The following is a 23,549-nucleotide window of genomic DNA, read 5'->3' as shown; positions in this document are numbered from 1 at the left end:
AGTGACTCTTGGGTGAAAGAGGTTGCTTCACTGAACTGCAAAACTTCACTAAAAAGAGCCTGGGTAACTCCTTAGGAAGTTTTCAGCTCTACAGCAAGTGTTTCCCCTGATTGCAATTAAGTGTAATTTGACACAGCTGTCACTCAGCTCAATTACAAACTTTTAAATTCAAAAAGAAAACAGCACTTACTCTCTTATCCAAAGGGGCAACACGATGCTTTTGCAGTTTAATAAAGGTATCTCCTAACAGACATGATTTACTTCACACATTAAAAATAATGACTTTTAAATACACTTCTTTGGCTGCTACTGGGTTAGCCTCTAAGTTAAGAGAGCTCTCACAAACATATCAAATGAGCGGTAGGACCCTCCCAGCAGAGAGACAATTAACAACGAGCTATCCTTGATAGCAATTTTCACATTTGCATAGTTCAACATTTAAATAATTGAATCCATAAGTATTACAAACATGGTAATTTACAAACAAGATCGAGGCCTTTCAGATACTTGGAACTGATTTGTAAAGCAATCCTGTTTGGGGAAAAAATGGAATCATAGGCTAATTTCAGCAGTTTACCACTACCCCACACTTGAAAGTTCGAGACCCTTCAATTTCCAATTGACTGTCACATATTCTGTGGTGACACTTAAGTTCTTTTCAGTCCTCCCGAAGGTAAGGGTCATCAGCTGCCTCTGTACTTCCTAAAATACCCTGTGGCAACGAAGATTCCTCTCCTTGAGCTTTTATGAGCTCTTCTGTCTGAGCTTCAGCTAACTTGGTCTCTGCTTTCTGGGACAGCTGTCGCACTTCTTGCACCTGTGACTTCACCAGCTGAATGTGGCTGCGGGCTGTCACCGAGGCTTGGTCTGCACCTGAAAAGTAATCATTTAAACACACTGGGTTAGAGGAGCACTTGGCAAGCCTTCAATTAAGGAAACGACTCTCTATAATTACCACCTGCTTTGCTTAGTGTTTTGATGGCTCTTGGGCTATATTAATGCTAAATGCATTTACTGTTCACTTACCTTAAGCAACAATATGCCGACTTTGAGATCTTTTATTTGTCCCCTTGAATTCTTCCCACTCGAGTGGGTTACAGCCAGTGTCTGATTAGAGGGATCAGCTTGTGCTGGTGGGTTTGAGAACTAAGCCCACCCCAGTCACCGTGTGCCAGGAGCTTTCAGTCCTTGTCCTCTCCTGGCACCTACCAGCAGCAGGAATGTCTGTGGTACTGCTGAACTCGGAATCCCTTCTCCTCCCATGTTCCTACAGATTCTGCGTCTTTTTCAGGCACTTATAGAGGGTGTCTCTCTATATTCATCACTTTTCCTCCCCTTCTCCACTCCAATAACTTTGCCAACTTATCATCAGTCAGCTCATAACTCAATCTCAGAGCTATCAAGTCTCTATATTTTTTGTGAAAGTGTGTATACAGGGAGAAAAGACCAAAATTAGTATCTTTTCTGAGTGCAAGGCAAATATTCTTATTCTTTAACAAAAGTGAATCCAGCTAGAAAGACCTGCTGGACTCCCTAGGTGGCCTTATTTGTGTAGCTCCCAGAACTGGAGGTTGTAGAGAGATGGGTGTTGGTCTCTTCTCCAAAGTAAGAAGTGATAGGACAAGAAGAAATGACCTTAAGTTGCACCAGGGGAGGTTTAGATTGGATATTAGGAAAAATTGCTTCATCAAAAGGGTTATCAAGCATTGGAACAGGCTGCCCAGGGAAGTGGTGGAGTCACCATCCCTGGAGGTATTTAAAAGATGTGTAGATGTGGTGCTGAGGGACGTGGTTTAGTGATGGACTTGGCAGTGCCAGGTTAACAGCTGGACTCGATCTTAAAGGTCTTTTCCAACCCAAATGATCCTATGAACACAGCATTTAAAAATGACTAAACGCGTTCCTCAAACTTTTTTTGGCATGGTTGGTCTTGATCTAAACCACATGTGAAGTTTCCAGGCCTAGTTCTCAGAACAGTTCTAGACCTCTAGCCAGTAATAGAATATAAGTTCTTAGCACCTCTAAAAACCAGGCACCAGTTGTAAACTGAATGTATATTCTGTCTCTCTCAACTCTATTCTTGTTCAATAAATACTGCCTAAATGCTCGGGGAAAGAAATTCTCAGTATTTCTGCTTACCTGATTGATACGCAGCTTCTGCTGCCATCTCTGAAAGACGTAACGCTGTCATCCAGCTGGATTCCAGCCTTAGGTATTCCTGCTGTTTTGTTGTCATCTAGGAGTAAAACAAAGTATTACTTCACTAGGTGTAACAGTCTGAATGCTCTTCCAAACAGTGCCTTTGTGAAAAGGTGAGGAAGCGAGAAGAGAGGTTTCTGAGCAGAGTTTTAAGAGGCAGATTGCTGACTGAAGGGAGACAATTGCTTACATCGACTCTGGCTCCAATCACCACCTGCCAGACCGCATCCACCTCTTCCGAGTTCATTTTCCCAAGAAGATTGGCGTATTGTTTGTAGAGAGAAACCAGTGTATAAACTGCCTGCAAAGGAATCATTTCACACAATTACGTGACAATCTGTACATCTCTGACGTTGTCTCAGTGTTAACTGGTGTTAATTAGCAAAACTGCTGAATGGTTCCAAAGCTGCTTTGTTCTCCAGTTCACTGTGATTTTGGAGGCACTGACAGCATCTTCTGTCTGCCTGCAGTAGTGCTGTGCACAGCATCTCTTCATAGACTTGCCTTACTAATAAGGAAGTAAACTGGAATGCAATTACTCAAATTGGCAGTTATTTATAAAATGAAAACTGTCTCTTGTTTCAGACTTAAATATGGGTCACTCCATTCTTGTGATGAAACTCAAGTTTGTGGCCTTAGAAATGGGCACAGAAGATAAATAAAATATCTAAGAATACAAGGTAGTGTATCCTACTTACTCAGTATGCAGGTATCCAGTAACTATTATGACTTTCTTTAGCCCCAGTTCTGAAACATGGTTCAGCTGAAGTTCAAGCTCAAAGCAACAGTCTCACAAAGCTAAAAACAACTTGGTCTAGTAGAGCAGTGAGGCCTACCCCACTGTTTCCTTCAACCCCCACACCTCCTTTATTAAAATCCATAAAAAAACCCAAGCCCCACACCTCCTTTATTAAAATCCATAAAAAACCAAAGTCCATTTTAAGTATGGTTTAACAGGAGTAGTTAGTGCCAAGTATTTAGTATCTCCAGTACTGACTTGCCAGCAAAGTGCGTAGTCTCTCGGCTTACCTTTGTATACTCTGTCAATGCTTCAATCAATGCGTATGTTGTTTGAGAGAGGAGCGTAGAAGTACTGTCTGTTACCAAGGAAACTGCTCTTTTAATCAAGGCATCGTTACTGAGAGAAACCGAGTTCTGCTTCTGAAAGACAAGACATTTGCATGATCTTTCCACTGACTTGTGTTCTTAGTGAGGAAAAGCACCACTGTTAGTTACAAGGCTGGACAGCCTAATTCTCACTCCTGTTTTGCCACTGCAAAACAAGGCAACTGTATTTGCAGAGTGTTACTGAAGGTAGATGTCTTTTTCATTTCTCTTCCTTAACAGCTACACGGCTTAAACACCTGTGGTGCCCAAGGAGGAATACCATTCTGAGGGTAAGTGCTAGTTTGTAAAATGCTAAGCAAGCGTGTTTGAATATTAAACTGTTTCTAACAAGTGGGTGCCATACGTGCCTCACTCCCCATACGTTACCTCCACGACTGGGACTGCACACAAGGCCACTCCCAGCCCCACGCCCACCATTTGGTGCCATCGTCTGTTCCCGCCCGAGAGGCAGCGTCTCCTGATGTGGGCCAGAACAGGGAAGCTTTGTCTGGAAATGCAGGAAACAAAGTTAAGCGCAAGGAATAACCAGTGTGCAATGGGAAATAGGTATCGAAGAGCAAAAAGAACACCTAGAAGCTGTCGCGGGTGACCCAGTCTCTACCCAAGCTTCTGTAATGCAGCTGCCTAACAGCGTATGAGTAAGTTTGCTTTAAATTCTGGTATATTACTTAAGTGCAAGAAGACAAGCACAGTAACTAGTACATTATTAATCCTTTGAGAGAGGAAATGTATCTTATCTCGTACCAACACACTGCTAATATTCAATATTGAAAAACAAATTGAAAAGCAAGCTTAAAAGTGGTATATGGTACATGCAGGTGAGCAATATGAGGTAATAGTCTGCTGCAATCCAGTGACACTTTGGGCCTCAGGTAGTCAGTTTTATTTACATCCAACGTTGTCTGAGCGTCTGTGGGGTCAGCCCCTATCACTGAAATACTCCAGCAGAAACACAGAAGCACTCAGTCATGAGAATTTTTTTGTTGTACAGCAAATTTCTGAAAATAACTGGTCAGTTTTATGCTTCTTTTATGCTATGTAGTCTTATGCTGCAGACCACCAGTAGCTAGCGCTGCATGGGTACCGCAGCTCCTGCTGCCTGTGCCATCCCAGCTGTGCTGTGGCAGCTGGAGGCAGGTGAGGGGCGTTACGGGCCACTTCTGTAGCACAGGCCGCCGCAGCCGCCGTGATGATACCGGGCAAACCAAGCGGGTACGGCGGCCAGCGGCAAGGAGCCCAGCCGAGGGGTTGAGTTCCGCCCGGTAAACCGCCGACTGGGCTCCGCTGAAACGCCCCCGGGCCCCCGCCCCGCCGCGGTACCTGAGGAGGGAGCAGCAGCCCCGGAGCCACCGGCTGCCCGCAGCCATCTTGGGCCTGGCCTCTCTGCGCAGGAAGTGACGTCAGCGCGCTCCGGCAGGGGGTGGTGGTGGGGCGGGGGGGGGCAGGTTTCCGGGCGTGGCGCATGCGCAGAGGGCGGGCACGTGGCGGTTGGTTGAGGGCGGGAGCGGCGCGAGCCTGAGGCGGCGCTGGACGGGTCGTCGTCCGTCCCCCTGTCCGTCCGTCCCCTCCGGCCGCGCGGTGAAGCCGCTCCCGCTGCCCCGGACTGCCCCAGGGACGGCTCGGCCCTCCAGGTAACGACGCTGGTCTGGGGACACGCCATCACCGGCCTTTGAAGCAGAAATGGCGCTAGGAGCGTTCAGCTCAGGCGGCGCTTGGCCCGTTCCTCTGTGTTACCCTGCTCAGAGAAGGCCGACAGGCCAGCCCTGCTCAGCAGAGAGCAGCCCTCACCTGGGGACCAGGTCACCAGAAGTGTTGGCTGAGATCTCACTGACTGGCTGCCACAGGCTTTGCAGCTTCCCCCCTCCTGGGTTCACTTCATCTTTGTTTTTCAAGAATATATGATGCTGCTTTGCTTCTGGCCAGTTCCAAACTACTGATAATCCCCAGCTTCTCCAGCAAAGGTTTCCTGTATGGTTCTACCTGAAGGGCCTTGATCAATTAAATCTATTCTTTTTGTATATACTGGGAATTCCCATTTATTCTCGGTGAGACTGAGTTTACTCAGCACGGTTTAGTTTTAGCAAGGCAGTGCTGGCTCTCAGGCACATCTTCCAGCGAACTCTGCGTGTAAAGCATTTGTTGAAAAGCCTTGCACACTTGAGAGCTCCAAATAATCGGCCTGTAGGTAATGTGTTGGTGCCCCCACCCCGTGAAGTTTGTCTCATAACACTGTAGGAAGAGGGAAACCTTGTGCTGATTTGAAATGTATTTTCCCAGGACTTCTAAAAAAAAAAACCACATTACAAGTAATTTCTGTATCTCTGCCTTCACACCCTTAATGAGGCAGAGTTAGACAAGGCAGGACTTGTTTACTTGAGATGTCAGTCATCTTTGAATGGTGCTGCATCTCTCCTGTCCCTGTGCTGAGAGACTGCCATGTTCTCCAGGCGGGGTGGGAATCTCAGGAGAAAACTACTGGGAGGCTTTTAAATATTTTGGGGGACGGGGGCAAATGTCTAGGAGACACAAAGGATCTGCAGGAAACAAAAAGATCAGTAAAATGCCTACATGTTGATACTTTTTTTTTTTTTTAAAACCTTTATTCTTTTTACATAAGAAAATAAGATTGTGATGAGGCACTAACGAAACCAAACACTTGCAGAGTCGGGGCAGGAGGGAAGGGACCGAGCGGCACGGAGGAGCCCGACGCCTCTGCCCAGCCTGCGGCTGCGGGAGCAGAAGAGGATCTCTCATTTAAGCACCAAGAAGTAGGTGGTCCAGCCGGCCAGCAGCAGCGCCCCGACCAACACGGTGTAGCTGAACAGCACGAAGGCCAGCAGCTCCTTCAGCACCTTGAGGAAGTGGATGGTGAAAGAGTCCGGCATGGTTCTCCCCGGCACGGCGGCAGGTAGGGTCTCTGGGGCTGGCTGCTGCTGTCCTCCTCCCCGGGCTGCAAGCAAAGGGACAGGGTGAGTCTTTCCGAGCAATGAGACTGCAGAGCCGACGGGGTGGCTGTGTTCTGGGGAGAAATGGCTGAGTTCAGGAGAGTTAATGGCCACCTGTCCTTCTAAAAAGGTTGTTAGCTTCAGGTTGGACTTCTGTGTGCTTGTTCAGAGCCCTGTACAGGGGTGCCGAGCTGTGCAGTGTTGAAAAAGAGTTCAGGCTGTGATCAAAGTCTCCAAATCAGGACTGGTAATTAAGCAAATTAAAATATAGACACACAGGCAGTGGACACTGCTGTGTAGGTAAGGGCCAGAGGCCCTGACAGGGTCCAGCTGGCTCCTGGTATCTTTCCTCCTGTGTCAGTGGTTGTGCATCCAGGAAGCTTCACGTTCAGAGCAGTCGCTGATGGTCCATTACCAACAGTGTGTGCCGATCAAAGTGGTCAATTCCTCCAAGCAAGCCACCATTAATATTTAATGATATAATTGCATCTAATGGAGATACTGGCACAAACTGAGCCTTTTGTTTAAGAATGATGAAAACTGGGGCTTAAATGTAAGTTTGCACAGGCAAATATTTATATCTGATGTTAAAAATAACCTTTAAATGGGAGACACAGGATAAGATGCTTTAGAATTAATCTTCTAGCTGTATTTTAAAGTCATACTTGCATATCACTCTAAAAGTGATTGTTCCTTTGTTAGTTTAATATAAAATCTGAACTCTTTCAGAAAAGTTATTGGCTCCTTAGTCTTAAAGCTGTGAAGCCCCATCTAAAAAATTCTACCGTCTTTCCAATTTACATGTTCTTTTTAATTTTGATCATAACTGTGCCTGATCAAAAATATCCACACTCTTGGTCAAACATGTAAAAGGAATTTAAAACCGAATGTAAGATAAAGCTAACCTAAAAGGATTATTTCTCTTCTAAAGAGTGTAAAGCCCTGCCAAAGTAAACTGAATTCCCATCCTACCATTCAGAATATTTTTTAAAGAGCTCTTGTGATAAAGAGGTCACTTTTTGGTCTTATTAAAGAATTCAGTCATTTCATTCTAAGCTCAGGCACGTATATGCATTATAGGAGCTATTGCATTTTAAAACCAGCCATAGTTTCCCAGTTGTTCAAAGCATTGAAGTTTTCTATCTATAAGCTTTATGGGATTTCTGATTATGTAAAAAGATGTTGGTAAAGAAATAAACTACTTACCCAGGCAGATGGTGGGCTCTACTTCGTAAAGTTCCTATTTCTCTCACTTGTTTTGCTCTGCAGCTGTTCCTTGAATTTCTGGCTTCTAAACGGTTTGTGCTGTAGTTTGATCTCCTTCTGATCTGCTCGTCCGGGAGCCAGGAGGAATGAGGTTGTGTTTGCAGCCCACACGAGGACTAATGCACTAGGTGTGGTCAGGACCAATTATTATATGACATAGCGCCTTTGCGCTCTGTGCAGCACGGAGCATGCCAAAGAGCTCCCCTTCCCCAGAGTGTTGTCAACAGTATTTTGTGAGTTTAAGCGCCATGGCTTAGTGTTACCAGGTCAAACCCTGCATTTGTTTAAATGTGGGGGGTTTTCCTCTAACAATGTGTTGTATCATCTTATATTTTTTTATTCTGCACTTATCTGGAAGGGTGCTGTTCCTCTTGTTCCATTCTCTGAGAGCCCTGTGCTTCTGTGGGCCACCCGGGGAGGAGGATACTCACATATAGCTGGGAATCGTCCCAGAGCAGCAGCTCGTTACAGGATGGAACTGTGTGGCCTGAGTTGGGCTCTTTTATCAAAAGGGGGTGAGCGCTGAAGACAGCGTAATCATTGCACTGTCACTAGTCACTGCTCTAGCTTCACCCTTGCACACCCAAGAAGTCATCCCTACCTTTTAGAAAGCGAGAGCTACAACTCCTTTGCAGCAAGGGGTTAGGGGGAGGTAAGCTATATATTTATTTTTAGAAAAACTGCTTTCCGATAATGTTATATGAAAAGTGAAAGTCTTTTGGGGTGGAGGTTGGGTAATGTTTTCTTTTTTTTTTTTTTTTTGCTTGTAAATCAGACAAATGCAGACAACAGAGAGAAGGAAGACTATGTACTGCAAATCAAATCTCTTACCTACAAAGATATTATGATGTAGAAAATGGCCCCTTAATTTAATTAGGCTCTCTTGTTATCAAATTATTACCCGCATGGTCAGCAAGGCCTTAGACAGAAGCAGAACATAATCAAGCTGCTCAGGAAGCCTGTTAAGTAGTAATTGCTCCCCCAGAGAATCGATCAACGTCAGGATGGCTTTTTTGTTGTTGTTGTTGAATAGTTCCAGGAAGAGCCTTTGTCTACTTTGAAATGTCCACATGACTCTCATGCTTGGTGGTGGTGCGGGCTACAGTCTGCAAAAAAATATGCAGCAGTGCTGCTGATAAATTAGAATTTGCCAAGTGTCCAGCATAAACTACTTTCAAAATTACTAACAAACACATTTGCTGCTCCAAGTGGTTACCCTGGTCTGAGGGTAAGCTGTTCTATTGGCGATTTGCATGGGTTCCTTTATTCACTTGTGGTGCAGCTTTTATGCATCATGATCTTAGTTTGCAAACTATCCTGATCAGTGCGATTCATTTCGTTGTGATTAGTTCAACTTTTAAGATTTAAAAAAAAAAAAACATTAAAAAAAAAAAATATCTGGAAACTGTGATAGTACAAAGACCCTCAAAGCCAAGCCAAGGACACCCTGTAGGCCTTGCACTGTATCACATTTTCTTGTTTTTCTCTGCATAGTAACATCTAATTTTTGATCCAAAACTACTTCAATTTTCTTTTTAAATACTGTGAATTTACCTTCTTTACAGTGGAAGCAATCCATGTTTGTTCCTTGCATCATTGTCAAAGTTGCAGCATGTCCTGGTTGTTAAGACCTTTTTTTTTTTTAAGACTTAAGTGATCAAAAATGTATTTTTCTTTAGACGTCAGGAAATCCTATAACTATTTCTGATGTAATATGTTAAGTGCCAGAACAGAATGTAATTAGTGCAGAAGCTTAAAGAAAAAACATCCAGATCTTAGAAAAATAGTTTCAACTTAATTAATTCAGTTATCCTGGGGCAGGGGAAGAAGGATACAGCCACCACAATGCAGGGGTTTATTTTATTTATTTTATTCCAGAGAGAGAGAGTGAGAGCCAACACTTTAAAAAAAAAAATCAAATACATTTTTATTTTATTCTAATAAGCCAACTGGAGTTAAACAGAGGAGATCTGTGAAGGGGCTGATTTGGCAAAACTCAATCTTACAAACCAAAACAACAGACTGAAACCCACAGTCCTAACTGTTAACAACTCGGAAAAAAAATGAAGGGTTGTGGGTTTTTTTGGGGGGCATATTATGCAGGATAACTAAGAACAGAAGTGGTTGCTAAGAGAATGATTTAAGGTGGGGGGGCGGGGAGTGGGGTGGAGGGGAGTTATTTAGTTGTTTTTAACTATTTAAGACTGAAGTGCGGTGTGAAACGGAGTCCCCGGTGGCTGCTGCTGAAGCCCGTGACTGCAGTGTTGGTGAGCAGGGGGAGGGCTGAGGCACAGCAGCACAGGCTCTAGCAGGGCTCAGCTGCACAGGCACAAGGAATGACCCTGCTCTGCCTTCCCAGCCTCTAGCAATTAGCAAGGCTGAGTCCTCTGGAGCCAGAAGCTGCCTCTTTGCACACACTGGCTCAGCAACACCCAGGGCCCAGCCACCAAGACCATGGAAAATTCCATTTCGTGATTTTGAGCTCTACAACAGCTTGTGGCAGCAAGTACCACAATTTATAAACTAAATGGGGGGTGTGTGTGAAAAAAGTGTCTTGTTTTAAACTCACTGTTTACCGGGTCACTGATGTAGCTATTTTTTTGGCCGGGGTTCCACGTGGGGAGTGTCTGTCTTCAAACATAAGCTCCTGACACACTGATGTCATTTGTACTGTGGAGTAGCTTTCCACAGTTAGGTGGGCACGTAAACAAGCCACATAACACCAATCCCTTCAGAGAGCTATTGAAGTAAAAGGCTCAAGCAGCTCCCTTGTAATTTGCGTGCAGCTGGTTGTATTCAGTCAGTGCTGTTGACACGCATGCGGATAGCTCAAGGTTTAGCTGCTACTGTAGAAAACCCCATAAGTACCTTGGCCAAAGTGTGCAGGACAATGGACTCGAGTATGGCCTACAGGCAACTATCCATAACGGCTTGTTACAGTACAGTGCAGGCTAAGCAGGCCCTGGAGGTACATTATTCTGGATGCCTGAGAACCATGAAGTTTCTAAACCTACACAGTAAAAAAGTTATTGCTTCTCCTTTACATCAGTTCTCTTTCCATTGTACAACCAGCTGCCAAGGATGTGAGAAAATTTAGCTACTGTGGCCTGGCCCTTGCTGCTGGGGAAGCACAAGTTCCTTGGCCTTCATCAGAAAGATGAGCAGGAAACTGAACCCTGGGTACAGCGGAGGTGCAGCCGAGCACAGATCTCTAACAGAAACAGACCCAGTGCATTAATGGAATGTATTAGGCACTAAACAGACTGTGAAATATCCTGCCTCCTCAGCACCTTAGGAAGGTAAACAGAAGCAATCATATCTCCCACTAAAACTAAACGGATAGAAAAAAAGAAGCAATTTGCCAAATAGAAGGACCAGGGCAAATCCCCGCTCCCCCTGTGCTTGTTTGCCAATTCAGACCACAAGCCAGGATCTCTCTTTCTCCCGTTGTTTATTTCCCCGTTAGTGCCTTTCAGCACTGCTTGTCTAATAGGATGTTCCACAAACAGTAGGAACCCAGTGCAGAGGAGGACGAGGGTAACTGCATCATGAGCTGGTCTCAGGAGAGCTTCTTTCACTGTCATCGTTTCTCTGATGTTCAGGCAGTCATTCCAGAAGACCAGAAGCTGATGTGCCTGCGCCAAAGGGCCTCTCAATTCTACTGTCTCTGGCCAGAGACCCTAAAAAGGGGCAGGCTCCAGTTTTTCCATCAAGGATTTGATCCAGCTTGTTCCATTGATCAGTTTTGTAGTGGCAATGACGTACTCTGTGCCTCCATCTTCCATTTGGGACAGAAATCTCAGTGCAGCGATTTCTGCGTATGTCACACCTCCGAGGAAGAACACCAGAGTGACTCGGTTCTCACCGTGTTGACCTGTGCATTCAGAGAAATGTACAGGTTGTCTTAGTTTTATTTTTACCTCTCCTATCCATCAGCTGTCAGTCAAACTCAAAATGACCTAAACTTAAAATAAAGATAGCAGCTGAATTAGAGGAGAAACCTATGGGGTGGAATACCAGACTGGGGCCCAGAAATGCAGACACTACTGCCAGCTCTGGAGTCTTTACAGGATGTGCTTCTATCTGCTGTTAGCCTCTATAAGGCTTAATACTAGGAGAGTAATGTTACTTACTAAAATCAGAGTGTAAGGTTAGGGTTTATTTTAGGACTCTGATGAGAAGTTAAACAAATGTACAGCTCTGTAGTATCTTCAGTGCACATGGTGCTGTGCATTAATAACAGGCTGAATATATGACTGGACTTTGTAAAGAGGCCAGAAAGCTATCTGTCAAAAATGGGTTAGGTAGATCTAATACTGCTGTGGGACAGGGAGATGTCCAGGACTCCACCAGCCCTGATTTCAGTTTGCCTCATTCCAGCCTAACAGAAATGCATCTCCCTTTAAAAAATGGGAAAACAAAGCAAAACTTACGCTTCTTCTGAAGGCCAGTAGGTAACTGCTGCCTCTCCTCAAAATGGGGACCCGGCAGCATCTTTAAAACCTCCTCTATGCTCCGCCACCCTGGCCGAGCCAGTAGCTGTGCCAGACGTACACTTAGCGGAGCGTAGCCACTGTACACATAGGAGATATCGTTGGGGTTCTGCAGGAGAGAGCAGAGTGTGAGCAATAGGTGAGTGCTACTTCATGCTGAAAAACAGCACCACAGAAATAAAAAAAAAAGTAAAATACAGATAAAAGATGAAGGTTTTCCTGCTGCACATAATTCTGTATTGTTAGATGTAACACTCTCTGCTGGGAAGCCTGCTTACCTGTTCATTAACATCGTCCATCCATAAGCGCAGGGTTTTCCTGATCGTTGGGTAGTTATTCCTACTGCTTGTCTGAGGTTTCAGGAGTCCAGCCTTTTCTAAGTTGTTTAAGGTCAATATATGTTCATAGCCGTAAGTCTGCAATATGAAGAATTCACCTTTAATACCATGTCAATAATCCATGACCAGAGTGTTTAAAAAGAAAGAAAAAAAGGCAAAGATGTTTGTTTAAAATAGTTTTTTGGTTAAGGTCTCTCTAGAGTGTATCTTATTTAGAAGTGTTTAAATCATAATAGTAAAAAGTGCAACGATACAAGTCTCTCTGTATCTACATGTTGTAAAACACATATAAGCACCTCCTGAGTCATTGCTGTCAGCCCAAAGAGAAGCCTCGGTGCTCTGTCTGTACACACTGCAAGTCAACACTACCCATGTATAAGAAGAGTCTGTCTAGAATGTGAGTGTTGTAGAGCTGAGGCTTCCATGTGGATTGTCTCAGAAATTTACTGATCCAAAAGTTACAGCCCAACCTGAAGAATCTCTCTTTTGTAATGGTCCAGAACCTTCTGCTTCAGTCCACTATTGCACACAGATTGCAAGCAAACGAGACGTAAGATCTTGATTAACGGGTGTTTTTGAGCTATGCAGTCTTCAATATAATTGTTAACCTATTAAAAAAAAAAACCAAAACATAACCTGTTATTTAGTGACCTGTTAAAGTGCCTAGAAGATCTAGAAAGACCTGCTCAAGACCATCTGTAAACAGTGATCCAGCACTGGTTCCACTTCGTGTTCTTCTAGAGCATGTCTATTCTACAGGCAATAGCCAAGACTTTGTCTCATGCACTGAAAAAATTCTGATTAATGGTCCTCAATCTTTCACTGATCCCTCACAGCACTTGGTGCCCCTGTAAAGTCAAAGCACCCCAGCTGTACTCATCTGTGTTACAGGCAATGACAGGTAACCGGAGCCCGGCAAAGCACACAGTACAGCATCATCTCCAGGTACACTCAGCAAGGCGTGTCACTTGGAAAAAAACTGCAAATGTGCAGGAGACACATGTGAGAGCTCACAACCTTTACACTGGAAGGAGACAGGCATCATCTAGATCAGATTTTTCCTCCCTCAAAAAAAAAAAAAAAAACCAAATGGAAAAAAACCAGAGAAATAAGTTTGGGTTTTTTTGAAGACGTAAGAGTCACTAATTGTCTTTATCTACTTACCTTGTCTGTGTCTATTCCAGACATGAACTCTTGTTCCACTGTTAAATTATCAAAGAAATCTTCAGATGCTTTGGGAAAAGAATGAAAATCAATACAATAGCAACTGACAGCTTATTTTCTACATTTAACATTTCGGCAGAGATGCACTGGATGGAGCAAAGCCAATTTTTGCCAAGCTGACTGATGTCCATCAAGCTGCCTTGCATCTTGCTATATTGAAATCAGTCAGAAAGACTATTCAACGGATACTCACTGGTGATGTCTTTGATGAGTTCTGCAATGGAGGTGTGGTTTGCTAGAGAACTTCTTGCTGCCTGCATGTGTGGCAGCTGTGAGACAAACTGCTTAATCTCTCCAACAGTTTTCGCGTGGTGTCTTTCCTAAAGAAGTCCATCGCTTAGGTTAGGTCTTGTTCAGATTTAATAACACCAACTAGATCATTTTATCATGAAAAAGATTTTACTGTACTCACTGCAACAGCAGATACTGTCAGAGATATGCAACCGCTCAGACAAAAGACTTTAAATGCTTACACTAAAGTCACAGCATTATGAGTAACACCACTTAAATCATTAGAAGAGGCAGGACATAATACAACGGGATCATTAGACTGTTTTTTTTTCCATTATACCAGTGTTGCCAATCACTTTTCTCCACCTTTGTCTGATTTCAGCCATCACTATCTGCTCTTAAGTCCCTACCAGCAAAACTACTTTTTTCATGCCAAGATGAATTACTTTGCTAGCTGCCAGTAAACACGGAGCTGTAGGCTAACGCAGTCAGATGAGGGACATTTCTTCCCAAAGCAGTAGTGAAAGGTGCTGAGGAACTGGGTTGGCAGGGTCTGTGTCCCTCACAAGCAGAAGCCTGCCAGTCACTGTACCTGGCTGTAACAACGTCCCAGATTTTGAGCAAGGATCTGATGAAGAACAATGCAGATTTCAGCTCTCAGAGCAGTCCAGAGGTCTGTATTTCATTTGGCTACTTGCCTCTTGCTGCAACTTGGAATAAAAATAATAATAATTTGACTCATATGTGAAGGATTTAAATGGGCAAGTGCAGGCAGGAGAGTGATAACGATGAAGCCCGCAATTTAAGAAGTCCTCTGCTGCCAGTGTGCTGCTGTTTCATTATCACCTATTACCTCTGACAATTTCTTTTTTTTAACAACCAGTATGAATAATCCATCTTTAGCACCTTCAGCACTAATATTGCAGTAACAGACATTTACTAAGAGATGAGGCTGAGCACATGGTATTTCAGTTAAGGCACCGTTACCTTTGTCTTAAATGTGGCAGAAGTGAAGAGGCAAAGAAAAAAACCCAAGGAAATATACAGTGTACCAAGTTCTATCGAGAATAACCACAAAGTCTCAAAACAGAGATATGGGGGCTCAGTTCCTTTATGAATCATTAACAGGATGTTTTCAAACAAAACCACAAACACAACCCATCCCATAGCACTCTCCAGCTTTGCCTAAGGTAAGCATGAATTTACAGGTCAAGCCTCCTACTGTTTTCTATGCCAGCCACAATATCCTATCAATGTACATTCTGGAGTTTTATTTCTTAAAGCCTTTTCTCTGCATCGCCAGTGAATACAGAGGGAAAAGGACCTTTCAGTTAACAGGAAACAGCAGCGACAAAGCTGCTGATCTCATCCCAGGGCAGGGGAACAGACTGGAGAGGCTTCTGAAGACTACCTGTTTTTCCTCTGGTTGGGGGATTACTCCATGGCAACAGCAGGAGCTGCCAGTCACAGCCCAGCTGAACGCAGACTGTGACTTATCTGATGACAAGAATGCCCAAGGGATGCACGGTCGGATACAGGCCTCACCTCAAAGGCTGCTGAGATGATCTTGGCTTTCTTGCTCAGCACTGACCCCACAGCATTGAAGTTCTTGTCTCGGATTTCAGCATACAGCTCTTCAGCGGAGTTCAGCTGGAGCTTCTTGGGTTCTGCGGGGAGATCCTTCCCACCTTCACCCTGCTTCTTCGGGGCAAACTTCTCAGGAGGGAGTTTCACATAAGCTACCAAATGCAGAGAAATAACCATTTGAAGGACTGGAACTTCACCACCATAAGTTAAGATAAGCAGGCTGCGTCCCCTGAGCTGGGAGCAGTTCTGAGCAGTAAAGCTAATATAAATGCCCAAACGACTCAATGCATATGCAATAATTAAGGGGAGTCTCACCCAGGGACCCAGAGACATACGCACACATAGATGATCAGAACCCAAGTGCTAGCTGCCCAGCTACCAAAGAGGTTTGGAGGCAGCCTTCCAGCCAGTCTTCAGTACAGCAGGAGGGATTAAAACCTGTAAATGCCTCTCTGGCGTTTTTCGCACTACCTCCTGAAGAGCAGGAGAGTGCTCTGGATAGCCTTTCACAAACTGTTCCCGTCCCCTCGGTGTGGCACACGAGCCAGTCAGGCTGGAGGGTGAAGGCACACACTTAACATTTCTTCTCCCACGCTGTGTTCTATGTCACCATGGCTGCACCCAGCCAGCATCCAAAATACACCCATTCAATAACCATGCTCTGAACCCAGTACCCCTTCCTAGGCAAGAATAGAGCCAGAACTGATCTTGATGGGTTCTAGCTTGGGACTGAACCATCCCCACACTGAGTTCAGGTGAGCTGCTCCCACCTCACAGTCATTTAGCAAAGCAGAAACCCACCTGACACACTTTAACCCGCTCCAGCACGCCAGAGACCTCCCCCTTACCCAGCAGTACTCACTGTTCTGAATTCCATAGATTTCATCTATCAGCCCTTCATACGTCAGCTGCGTAGCTAATGGTGTCAGCAGATCAACATTGCGGTCCAGCAACAAGAGGGTATCAAAGACGGGAAATATCGAGTTCTGGCTTCCAGGGAACTCGCGCTTCATCCTGATCATCATATTAGCCACGTGCTGAAAATAAATCGTGTAGGTCTGGTTATGGTGCAGGCCACTACATATGGATTTGACTTCTAAGCCCTACAAGCACATGCTCATGCAAGTATAGGGCACAGCCCTGTGTAAAGGAGGAGAATGGCAAGAGGTACAGACCAGCTGACAGATCAGGGCAGGACAAGACCAGAAAAAAAAAACCAAACCAAAAAAAAGGTACTTCTCTGCTCATCTCTGCAGCTTAGCAGTGACTGGGGCTGAAGCATTGGGTTCATCTCAAGCTGCTGCGTCATTACAAAAGGTACTAATTAAACCATAGGGCATTCAGAGAAGAAAAAAGAGTGAGTTATAGGGAGAGATGAAAAAACAAAGGCATGAGCAGAAGGTTACATATTTCCTGCTTTATTCAGCCCTTCTGATACCAACAGAGCGGCTCAGTGTTAAAACTCCACAGAAATAAGAACTGCTGAAAACACAAAGATAGTATATCTATGAGCAAAAAGCATCCAAAATCAGATAAATCCTCCTGACAGGAAGACTTATGGAACAGCAAAGATTGTTCTTTTGGCCAGAGATGACAAAGACCTGATGGCCGCAACCCTAAAATTCCAATATGACAAGAAGGGTCTGTGGCTGGATTCTAAAAACCCACAGGTACGTTTAACCAAACACTCCTTAAAGCAGTTCCAAAGAACAAGATGCAGTTTTTAATCAGTAACATTTGTCTCACCCGGGCACATTCGCCCTTCCCAAAAATCTGCGGGATGGTTCCGTAGAGAGCTTGCAGCGTCATCAGCCCCTTTGCCGCGTGGTACAGACTTGTCTGGTCGCTCTCCAGGTAACATTCCTAAACAAGAAGGAGGATTCCCGATGGAAGGTGTCACTCCAACACAGCTGCTTCCACAGCAGAATGTGGTCCGTATGAACAGTTCAGAGCAGAGATAGGCTGAGGAAAAACTATGATTGTTGGCAAATATGGACCTTATCTCTGCCATCAGTACATCAAATCATTTGATCAGACCAGACACTGTAATACTTCTGAACCCCACGTGCTACTCCCAGTTTGATGGAGAGGAGTAAGACAGCCAGAAAGCGACTGCGAAGAGACTCTCCTTCTAATGAGGCCAATCTGAGAGCACAACACCTCAGCACAGCTGCCGACAAGCAGCTGCAAGCCCTGACATGTCCTCTGGGCTACGCTTAATAAAGCAGAGATGGCCAAAGAAACTCTCCAACCTTCCTTTCCCCAGACACAGCATTTTGAGAAAACAGGGTACACAGCTGGTATGTGGCAGCTGCTAATTCCCGGTGCGGCGTAGGGTGCAGTGTTCACCGTTGCACATGGCTCTTCGGCCGCGCATTGACACAAGCTGCGCTGGCTGTTTGTAATGATTAAATATTTCAAGCCTCCTGAATGCTCAATTTGTGAAAATAACACCAGCAGTTAAAGCTGGAGGTACTGGGGTGCAGCTTGGTGTAGTGATTGTTCCTTTAGAAAGCCCTAAGAGAAGTTCAGGCTCAGCTCAGCATTCAGGATCAAGCCCCATTTGCTCTGCAAGGCCTTTCCCTTCTACGTGGGTCACCGACAAACCCCCTGAGAGCCTCCGTACCAAACACCAACGGCCAACACAAAAACGCACAGCGTTTTCCCTCGAAGACGAGGCAAGTGCTTACCTTGAATGCGCTCTCAGACTCCATGGAGAGCAGGTCTCCGTCGAAGGGGATCAAGTCCAGGCTGTACTGCTCCCGGTGGATGAAGGACCCCAGCACGCCCTGCTCCTTCAGCCACTGCTCGCAGAGCAGGCTGCGGCGCGGCACGAAGAGGATGTGGAAGTCCCTCTGGGGAGAGCGGCCTCTGTCTTCCCTGGAAGAGTCACAGGCAGGAGCACAGCAAACGGTAACTCAGCTGTGCAGGTGACGGGCGCAGACCGCGGGCTGGGGACACTGAATTCGGAGGAGATGGGAACGCTGCACTTGGTGATTATTGCCAACTTCCAGCCCCAGCTTTGTGTTTCAGAATGTTTTTTTACAACCCCTCCCCGCACATCCACAGCCACAGGTGGACAAGGTGACTCGGTTTCCCTGCGGTTCTCAGAAGGGGGGTGTGTGTCAGTCAAAGCATGATTCGTTCCAGCTAATCAGAGGGAATGCACGTATTAATGAGAAATACACCCCTCTGCATCGGCAGCCAAAGTGACCCCCCCCGCTCCCTTCCCAGGGGGTGCCTCACACCCTGACTCCAGCCCCAGGAGCAGCCACACTGTAGTTGTGGTGTCTGCGCTGCGCATGGTTCCCCGTTTTGGGCCCAGAAGTGACAAACCACAGAGCAGTTTCGGGCCAAACCTGCCCCCGCACAGAACAGACCCCGACAGCCCCGAGAAGCGACCCCTCGCCCCCGCCGCACCGGAGCACGTTGTCGGTGATGATGTCCATCAGCTCCAGCTTGGGCCTGACGAAGAAGATGATGTTCTTGACGTCCGCCGGCGGCAGGCGGCCCGGCTTGAGAGTGAACATCTTCTCCACCTCATGCTCCTGCGCGGAGGCAAGGCCCTTAGCTGCCCGTGGGGACCACCGGTGACAAGTCCCCACCACCCGAGACGCCGCCACCCCCCGGCCCCGCCGCCTTTACCTTCAGGAGTGAGTACTGCGCGATCAGCCCGAAGGGCCCGGTCAGGTACTCGTCCCACACGATGGCCTGCGGGAAGGGAGAGAGGCGTCGGTGGGGCCTGTGGGCGGGCGGGCGCGGCCCCCGCGGCCCCGCTCTCACCTTGGACCCCGCGCACTTGTCCAGGAACTCGCGGAGCTCGCGGCGCCCGGCCTCGCGCAGCGCCGTCAGGTTGACGCGCCCCGAGCTCAGGTGCGCCGCCATCGCCCTCCCGCCCCCGCTCACGTGACGCCGCCCGCCACGTGACGCGTGACGCCAGCGCAGAGAGAGGCAGAGGCGGCGGCGCGCTGGCACGGCCAGCCCGGCGGCACAGCGCCCCCTGGCGGGCGCCGGGTCAACCGCGGCGGCAGCGAAAACGCTCGGAGGCTGAGAGAGTTGGGGGTCAGCCTGAAGAAGAAGGGGCTCCGGGGAGACCTTAGAGTCCCTCCCAATACCCAAGGGGGGCTTATAAGAAAGATGGGGACAGACTTTTTAGCTGGGGCTGTTGCGATAGGACAAGGGGTAATGGCTTTGAACTAAAAGAGGGAAGTTTTACACTAGATACAAGGGAGAAATTTTTTACAATGAGGGCGGTGAAACACTGGCACAGGTTGCCCAGAGAGGTGGGGGATGTCCCAGCCCTGGAAACATTGAAGGTCAGGTTGGACAGGGCTCTGATCTAGTTGAAGATGTCCCTGGTTGCAGGGAGTTTGGACTAGATGGCCTTTAAAGGTCCCTTCCAACCCAAACTATTCTATGATTCAAACCCCTTCTCTTTTGCACCAAATTCCACACTTTTGTTGAGGTCAGCAACGTCTGTTGGCCGTCACCAAGAGCCTGCTGCGGGAGGGTTCCCGTGAAGCGTTAGTAAAAACATCCCACAACATTGCTAACATTTTTCTCTCTATTTATTTACAGTGCGGGCACAGGGCATGTCTGTCCCCACAACCAGCCCCTTACATTCCCAATGTAAGGGGGAAAGATATGAAAGAAAACACACCTTTGTTTTTTTTTTTTTCCAAAATATAACTTTAATATATATATGCATATATACACACACGCACACTATATAGAAGCTGAAAGAATGCAAAAAAAAAAAAGGGATGTCCCACAAAACTGTTTTAGGTGCGCACAGCATATGGGTTTCTAGAAAAACCCCACAGCAGCTCCGTTTCTTACCTGCTTCAGGATTTCACGTTTCACACCGTCGTCAAACCGCAACCCGGAGCTCGGGTTCACTGAGCGAAATCACAATCAAACGAGCAAATGAAAATAAAGATGAAATATTTCTCAACCCAGTCCAGTGTCAAAAAAAGCTTAAAAATCTAAATGTACAAATTCAGCCTTAAAATGGTTTAGTGCAAATATGAAAATTAACAGCATAATTTTAAGGTATTTAAATAAGCTTTAATATAACTATAGTGCTTCGTTCCTATACATGTTTTCCCATCAATAGATGCAACAGCACAGGGGCATTTCTTGTTGAGAGTGGGGACAAACCCAGAACCTGGGAAGAAATAGCATAAAGTCTTCTGTTAAATCATTTATTTATATTTTACTTAAGTTTATTAAAGGGAGATGGGGTATTTATTAGTGGAGGAGCAAAATATTTATCAATTTAACTGATTCTGGGAGTGGATGGGCAAGGGGAATGGGAGCGAGGGGGAGATGGGGGGGTCAAGAAACGCTGTCCCTTTTCCTGACATTCAGCACACACAAATGCTGGTGGCATAAATCGTCCGATTAAGGCGCACAGACAGTCCATCCTCGCTGCTGCGCGTCGTGTTAGAAGGTCTCGTCGTCATTGCAGTCGGCCGTCCAGTGCCCAAACATCTCGCAGGTATCGCAATAGGGGCGTTCCTCTCTCCTGCTGCCGTGATAAGCCGAGTGGGGAGGCTCCTCCAGCATCTGCGCCTGGGTGGGACAGTCTTCAGTGTCGTGAAGATCAAAGCAGCCGCAGATATCGCAGAAGAGACGAGGTTTCTTCTTTGACAAGCTTTCTTCCTCACTGCAAGATCAGCACCAGCACAAGTCAAGCAGGGTACTTCTCCTCCATAAAGGAGAAAGGGCTGCTGCCCTGCCCTGCCCAGCCCAATAAGCTGTCTCGTAATTATTGAGACTAAGGAAACACCACAGGGGTCAACAACAACAACAAATAATTACAAAACCCCTTCTGAAGATCTTCTGACATCTCAACTACCTTGCAGTATCCCCATAATCCCTTATACGATAATATTTACTAAACAAACTGTGCAATTATTTACACCAACAGAGCAAATACAGACATTATTTAAAAAAAAAAAATCCACATGTAAACTAGTTTCTCCTTTCTCTTGATAGCAGAGATCTGAAGCCACAATATAGCAAATTGGGTTTAGCTCTGTTTCTCTGGATGGATCTCCCCATCTCAATGCAGCTACTTGGGACCTCTTGAGAGCAAAACCTCTTCTACTTAATTTGGAAAGGGCCAAACTCAACCAAGACTGACAACAAATATATTACGATACCCTAGTGTTTGTGACTGATAACTACAGAGGATCATTTTGCACCACCAGATACACTGTGGTAATGGACCCGAAAAGAAGGCTGGATCCAATCACCCTAAATTCAAGGGAAAGCTCCATTTGTCCTTCCTGCTGAACTCAGGCTGGTGTGTTGTGCAGGTGACGGAACTGACTGCTACCAACAGTTCCCAAAACACAAGCCAAGGTTTTCCTTTAGGATTTATACCTGTCATAGTTATTTATCTCTTCTTCATTGCCATTCAGGGCTGCTTCACACATTCTTTGTATTTTCAAGTTCAATTCTTCGTTTCTTCGTTGCAAATCCACTATCACCGAATTCAGGAAGTCAATCTGTGATAGTCAAGAACAAGGACAGTCAGCAGGTTGAGTGAGGATTGCGCTTCAGAGAAAGGCAGCAATGAAGGAATAACCCTCCAACTGCACACGTGCAGATCTGCATTAACTCTTACCACTGGATCGTTGTGGTAAGATTTCAGTGTCCATCACTGAAAGAACAAGGGATAGAAACTTCCCCAAGGACCTCTGAGACCCTTGGGGTGATTTCTGCCCAGGGAGCAAGGAAGCTATGTCCAGCGAACACATCTGGGACATCAGTGGGTCTCAATCCACCACTGACAGATCGGGTTCTTTTTCTAATGTTACATTTTCAACACAAATTCAGTTGTGAATTCTGATCAGAACAGTGTCTCTGTTCCTGCAGCTCTAGGGGATATAGCGCAGGGCACCCGTATGACATCTCCCAAAGCTATTTTGAGCCACAGAGATCAGCAGGCCAGCACCGCAGCGGCACTGCTGAATGTCATCAGTAATGCTTGGCAAATTAACATAGTGAATAAAATAAAGGAAGCCAAGAAGTGGAACAAACCTCGTGCTGATAGGAAGGAAGGGTTGCCATCAGCAGGCGAATTCAAGGAGGCAGAAAAACAGAAAAATATTGGTGATTAGTGTGTGTTAATTACATGACTTCTAATCTCTTTACGGACTAGGAAGGACATTTTTTTAAAATCAACATCACTGACATTAGAGATCTAACAAGGACTTTTATAACGAGCAGAAGGTGCTTCTATTCCATCCGTGTTTCCTAGGCATTTGTTGTCACGCTGCCTGTGGCACGGCAGCACTTCACGTGTTCGTTATGATTATTGTACTCTCTGATACGTATTTTTCCTGTTACTAAGCTCATGCTAACTGAGCAAATTCCTTGCCCCATTGCTGCCAACCCTCATTCTGAGTAAAGTTCTGCAGTTAAGAAGCAAAGATCAACATTTCCAACTGCAGAAGCTTAGACGTAACGTGTGAGGTCAGGCAGCCCATTTCTCCAAGATGGCAAGCACCGCAGATTCAGGTGGGCCACACCTTATTCCTCATTCACATCCAAGAAACCTTTGGAAAGAACACCAGGGAGCAGTTTGAGTGTGCTCTGTTGGGCTGTACCTCACCAACAGGCTGCAGGTCAAAACTCGCCAGCTGCTTTCCTGCCTGTCTCCTCACATTCCAATAACCTGGACTATTTCTCCAGTATCACTCATCGCTTGATTCTTAATATTTCCTGCTGTTAGTATTTCCCTTCAGAAGCAGAAGGTTACAAGATAAATCTGCCCATTAGAACTGTGATGTACAAAATCTGATTAGGAACTGTCTTTGGAAAAATATTTCACTCTGCCTATAGACACACTGTTGTTTTAGCGTGTTGATGTTTCAGATCAAGTACCTGCTTCTCTTTTGCAATCTCATCTTGAAGTAGATTAGCAGCAATGTCGCCTTGAAAGGAAAAAAAAAAACAAACAAACAGAACCAAAGCATAAGTATCCAGTAATATAAATTACGAAACATACAATGGCTTAGACTGAAATAATGTAATAGCCTCTAGTCTCCAAAACACCTTATTCCCACTGCTTTCTAATCACTCAGTATAAGCTTTGGTAAGGGTGACTTTTGGGCAGGATTTTTTGA

General features: G+C 45.7%; 4 protein-coding genes across 5 annotated transcripts in view; all 4 read right to left on the bottom strand.

The window, feature by feature from the left end:
- Nucleotides 1-191: 191 nt before the first annotated feature.
- On the bottom strand, nt 192-4,712 carry DIABLO (diablo IAP-binding mitochondrial protein). The gene is made up of 6 exons (XM_074159681.1): nt 4,648-4,712; nt 3,694-3,814; nt 3,229-3,360; nt 2,390-2,500; nt 2,140-2,236; nt 192-873 (listed from the first exon to the last, which is right to left on the bottom strand). Exons 1-6 carry the CDS (start codon nt 4,692-4,694, stop codon nt 659-661), a joined length of 723 nt encoding a protein of 240 aa, XP_074015782.1. The 5' UTR covers nt 4,695-4,712; the 3' UTR covers nt 192-658.
- A 1,365-nt stretch (nt 4,713-6,077) lies between these two features.
- On the bottom strand, nt 6,078-6,212 carry LOC141472373 (uncharacterized). The gene has a single exon (XM_074159385.1). The coding sequence runs from the start codon at nt 6,210-6,212 to the stop codon at nt 6,078-6,080; it is 135 nt and encodes a 44-aa protein (XP_074015486.1).
- A 3,174-nt stretch (nt 6,213-9,386) lies between these two features.
- On the bottom strand, nt 9,387-19,311 carry VPS33A (VPS33A core subunit of CORVET and HOPS complexes). 2 transcript variants are annotated; one of them, XM_074159383.1, is made up of 13 exons: nt 19,195-19,311; nt 19,057-19,122; nt 18,832-18,959; nt 18,102-18,291; nt 17,158-17,274; nt 16,274-16,448; nt 15,370-15,563; nt 13,787-13,913; nt 13,534-13,601; nt 12,840-12,977; nt 12,310-12,447; nt 11,972-12,140; nt 9,387-11,412 (listed from the first exon to the last, which is right to left on the bottom strand). In XM_074159383.1, the coding sequence occupies exons 1-13, from the start codon at nt 19,294-19,296 to the stop codon at nt 11,219-11,221; spliced, it is 1,806 nt and encodes a 601-aa protein (XP_074015484.1). In that variant the 5' UTR covers nt 19,297-19,311; the 3' UTR covers nt 9,387-11,218. The 2 variants fall into 2 exon arrangements, with proteins under 2 accessions (XP_074015484.1, XP_074015485.1); XM_074159384.1 differs by lacking the exons at nt 13,787-13,913; nt 15,370-15,563 and having other exon boundaries at nt 10,980-11,412; nt 19,195-19,309.
- A 1,545-nt stretch (nt 19,312-20,856) lies between these two features.
- CLIP1 (CAP-Gly domain containing linker protein 1) overlaps nt 20,857-23,549 on the bottom strand; it is a 59,916-nt gene continuing 57,223 nt past the window's right edge. Inside the window, exons 25-27 of the mRNA XM_074159381.1 lie at nt 23,308-23,357; nt 21,802-21,926; nt 20,857-21,079 (exon numbers count right to left, since the gene is read on the bottom strand). Of these exons, the coding sequence (XP_074015482.1) occupies nt 20,857-21,079; nt 21,802-21,926; nt 23,308-23,357 (398 nt within the window). The remainder of the gene's footprint in view (nt 21,080-21,801; nt 21,927-23,307; nt 23,358-23,549) is intronic.

Source organism: Numenius arquata, chromosome 16 (assembly GCF_964106895.1).
Source record: "Numenius arquata chromosome 16, bNumArq3.hap1.1, whole genome shotgun sequence".
In the NCBI taxonomy this organism is placed as follows: Eukaryota; Metazoa; Chordata; class Aves; order Charadriiformes; family Scolopacidae; genus Numenius; species Numenius arquata.
This window is presented reverse-complemented; position numbering and strand designations above follow the sequence as displayed.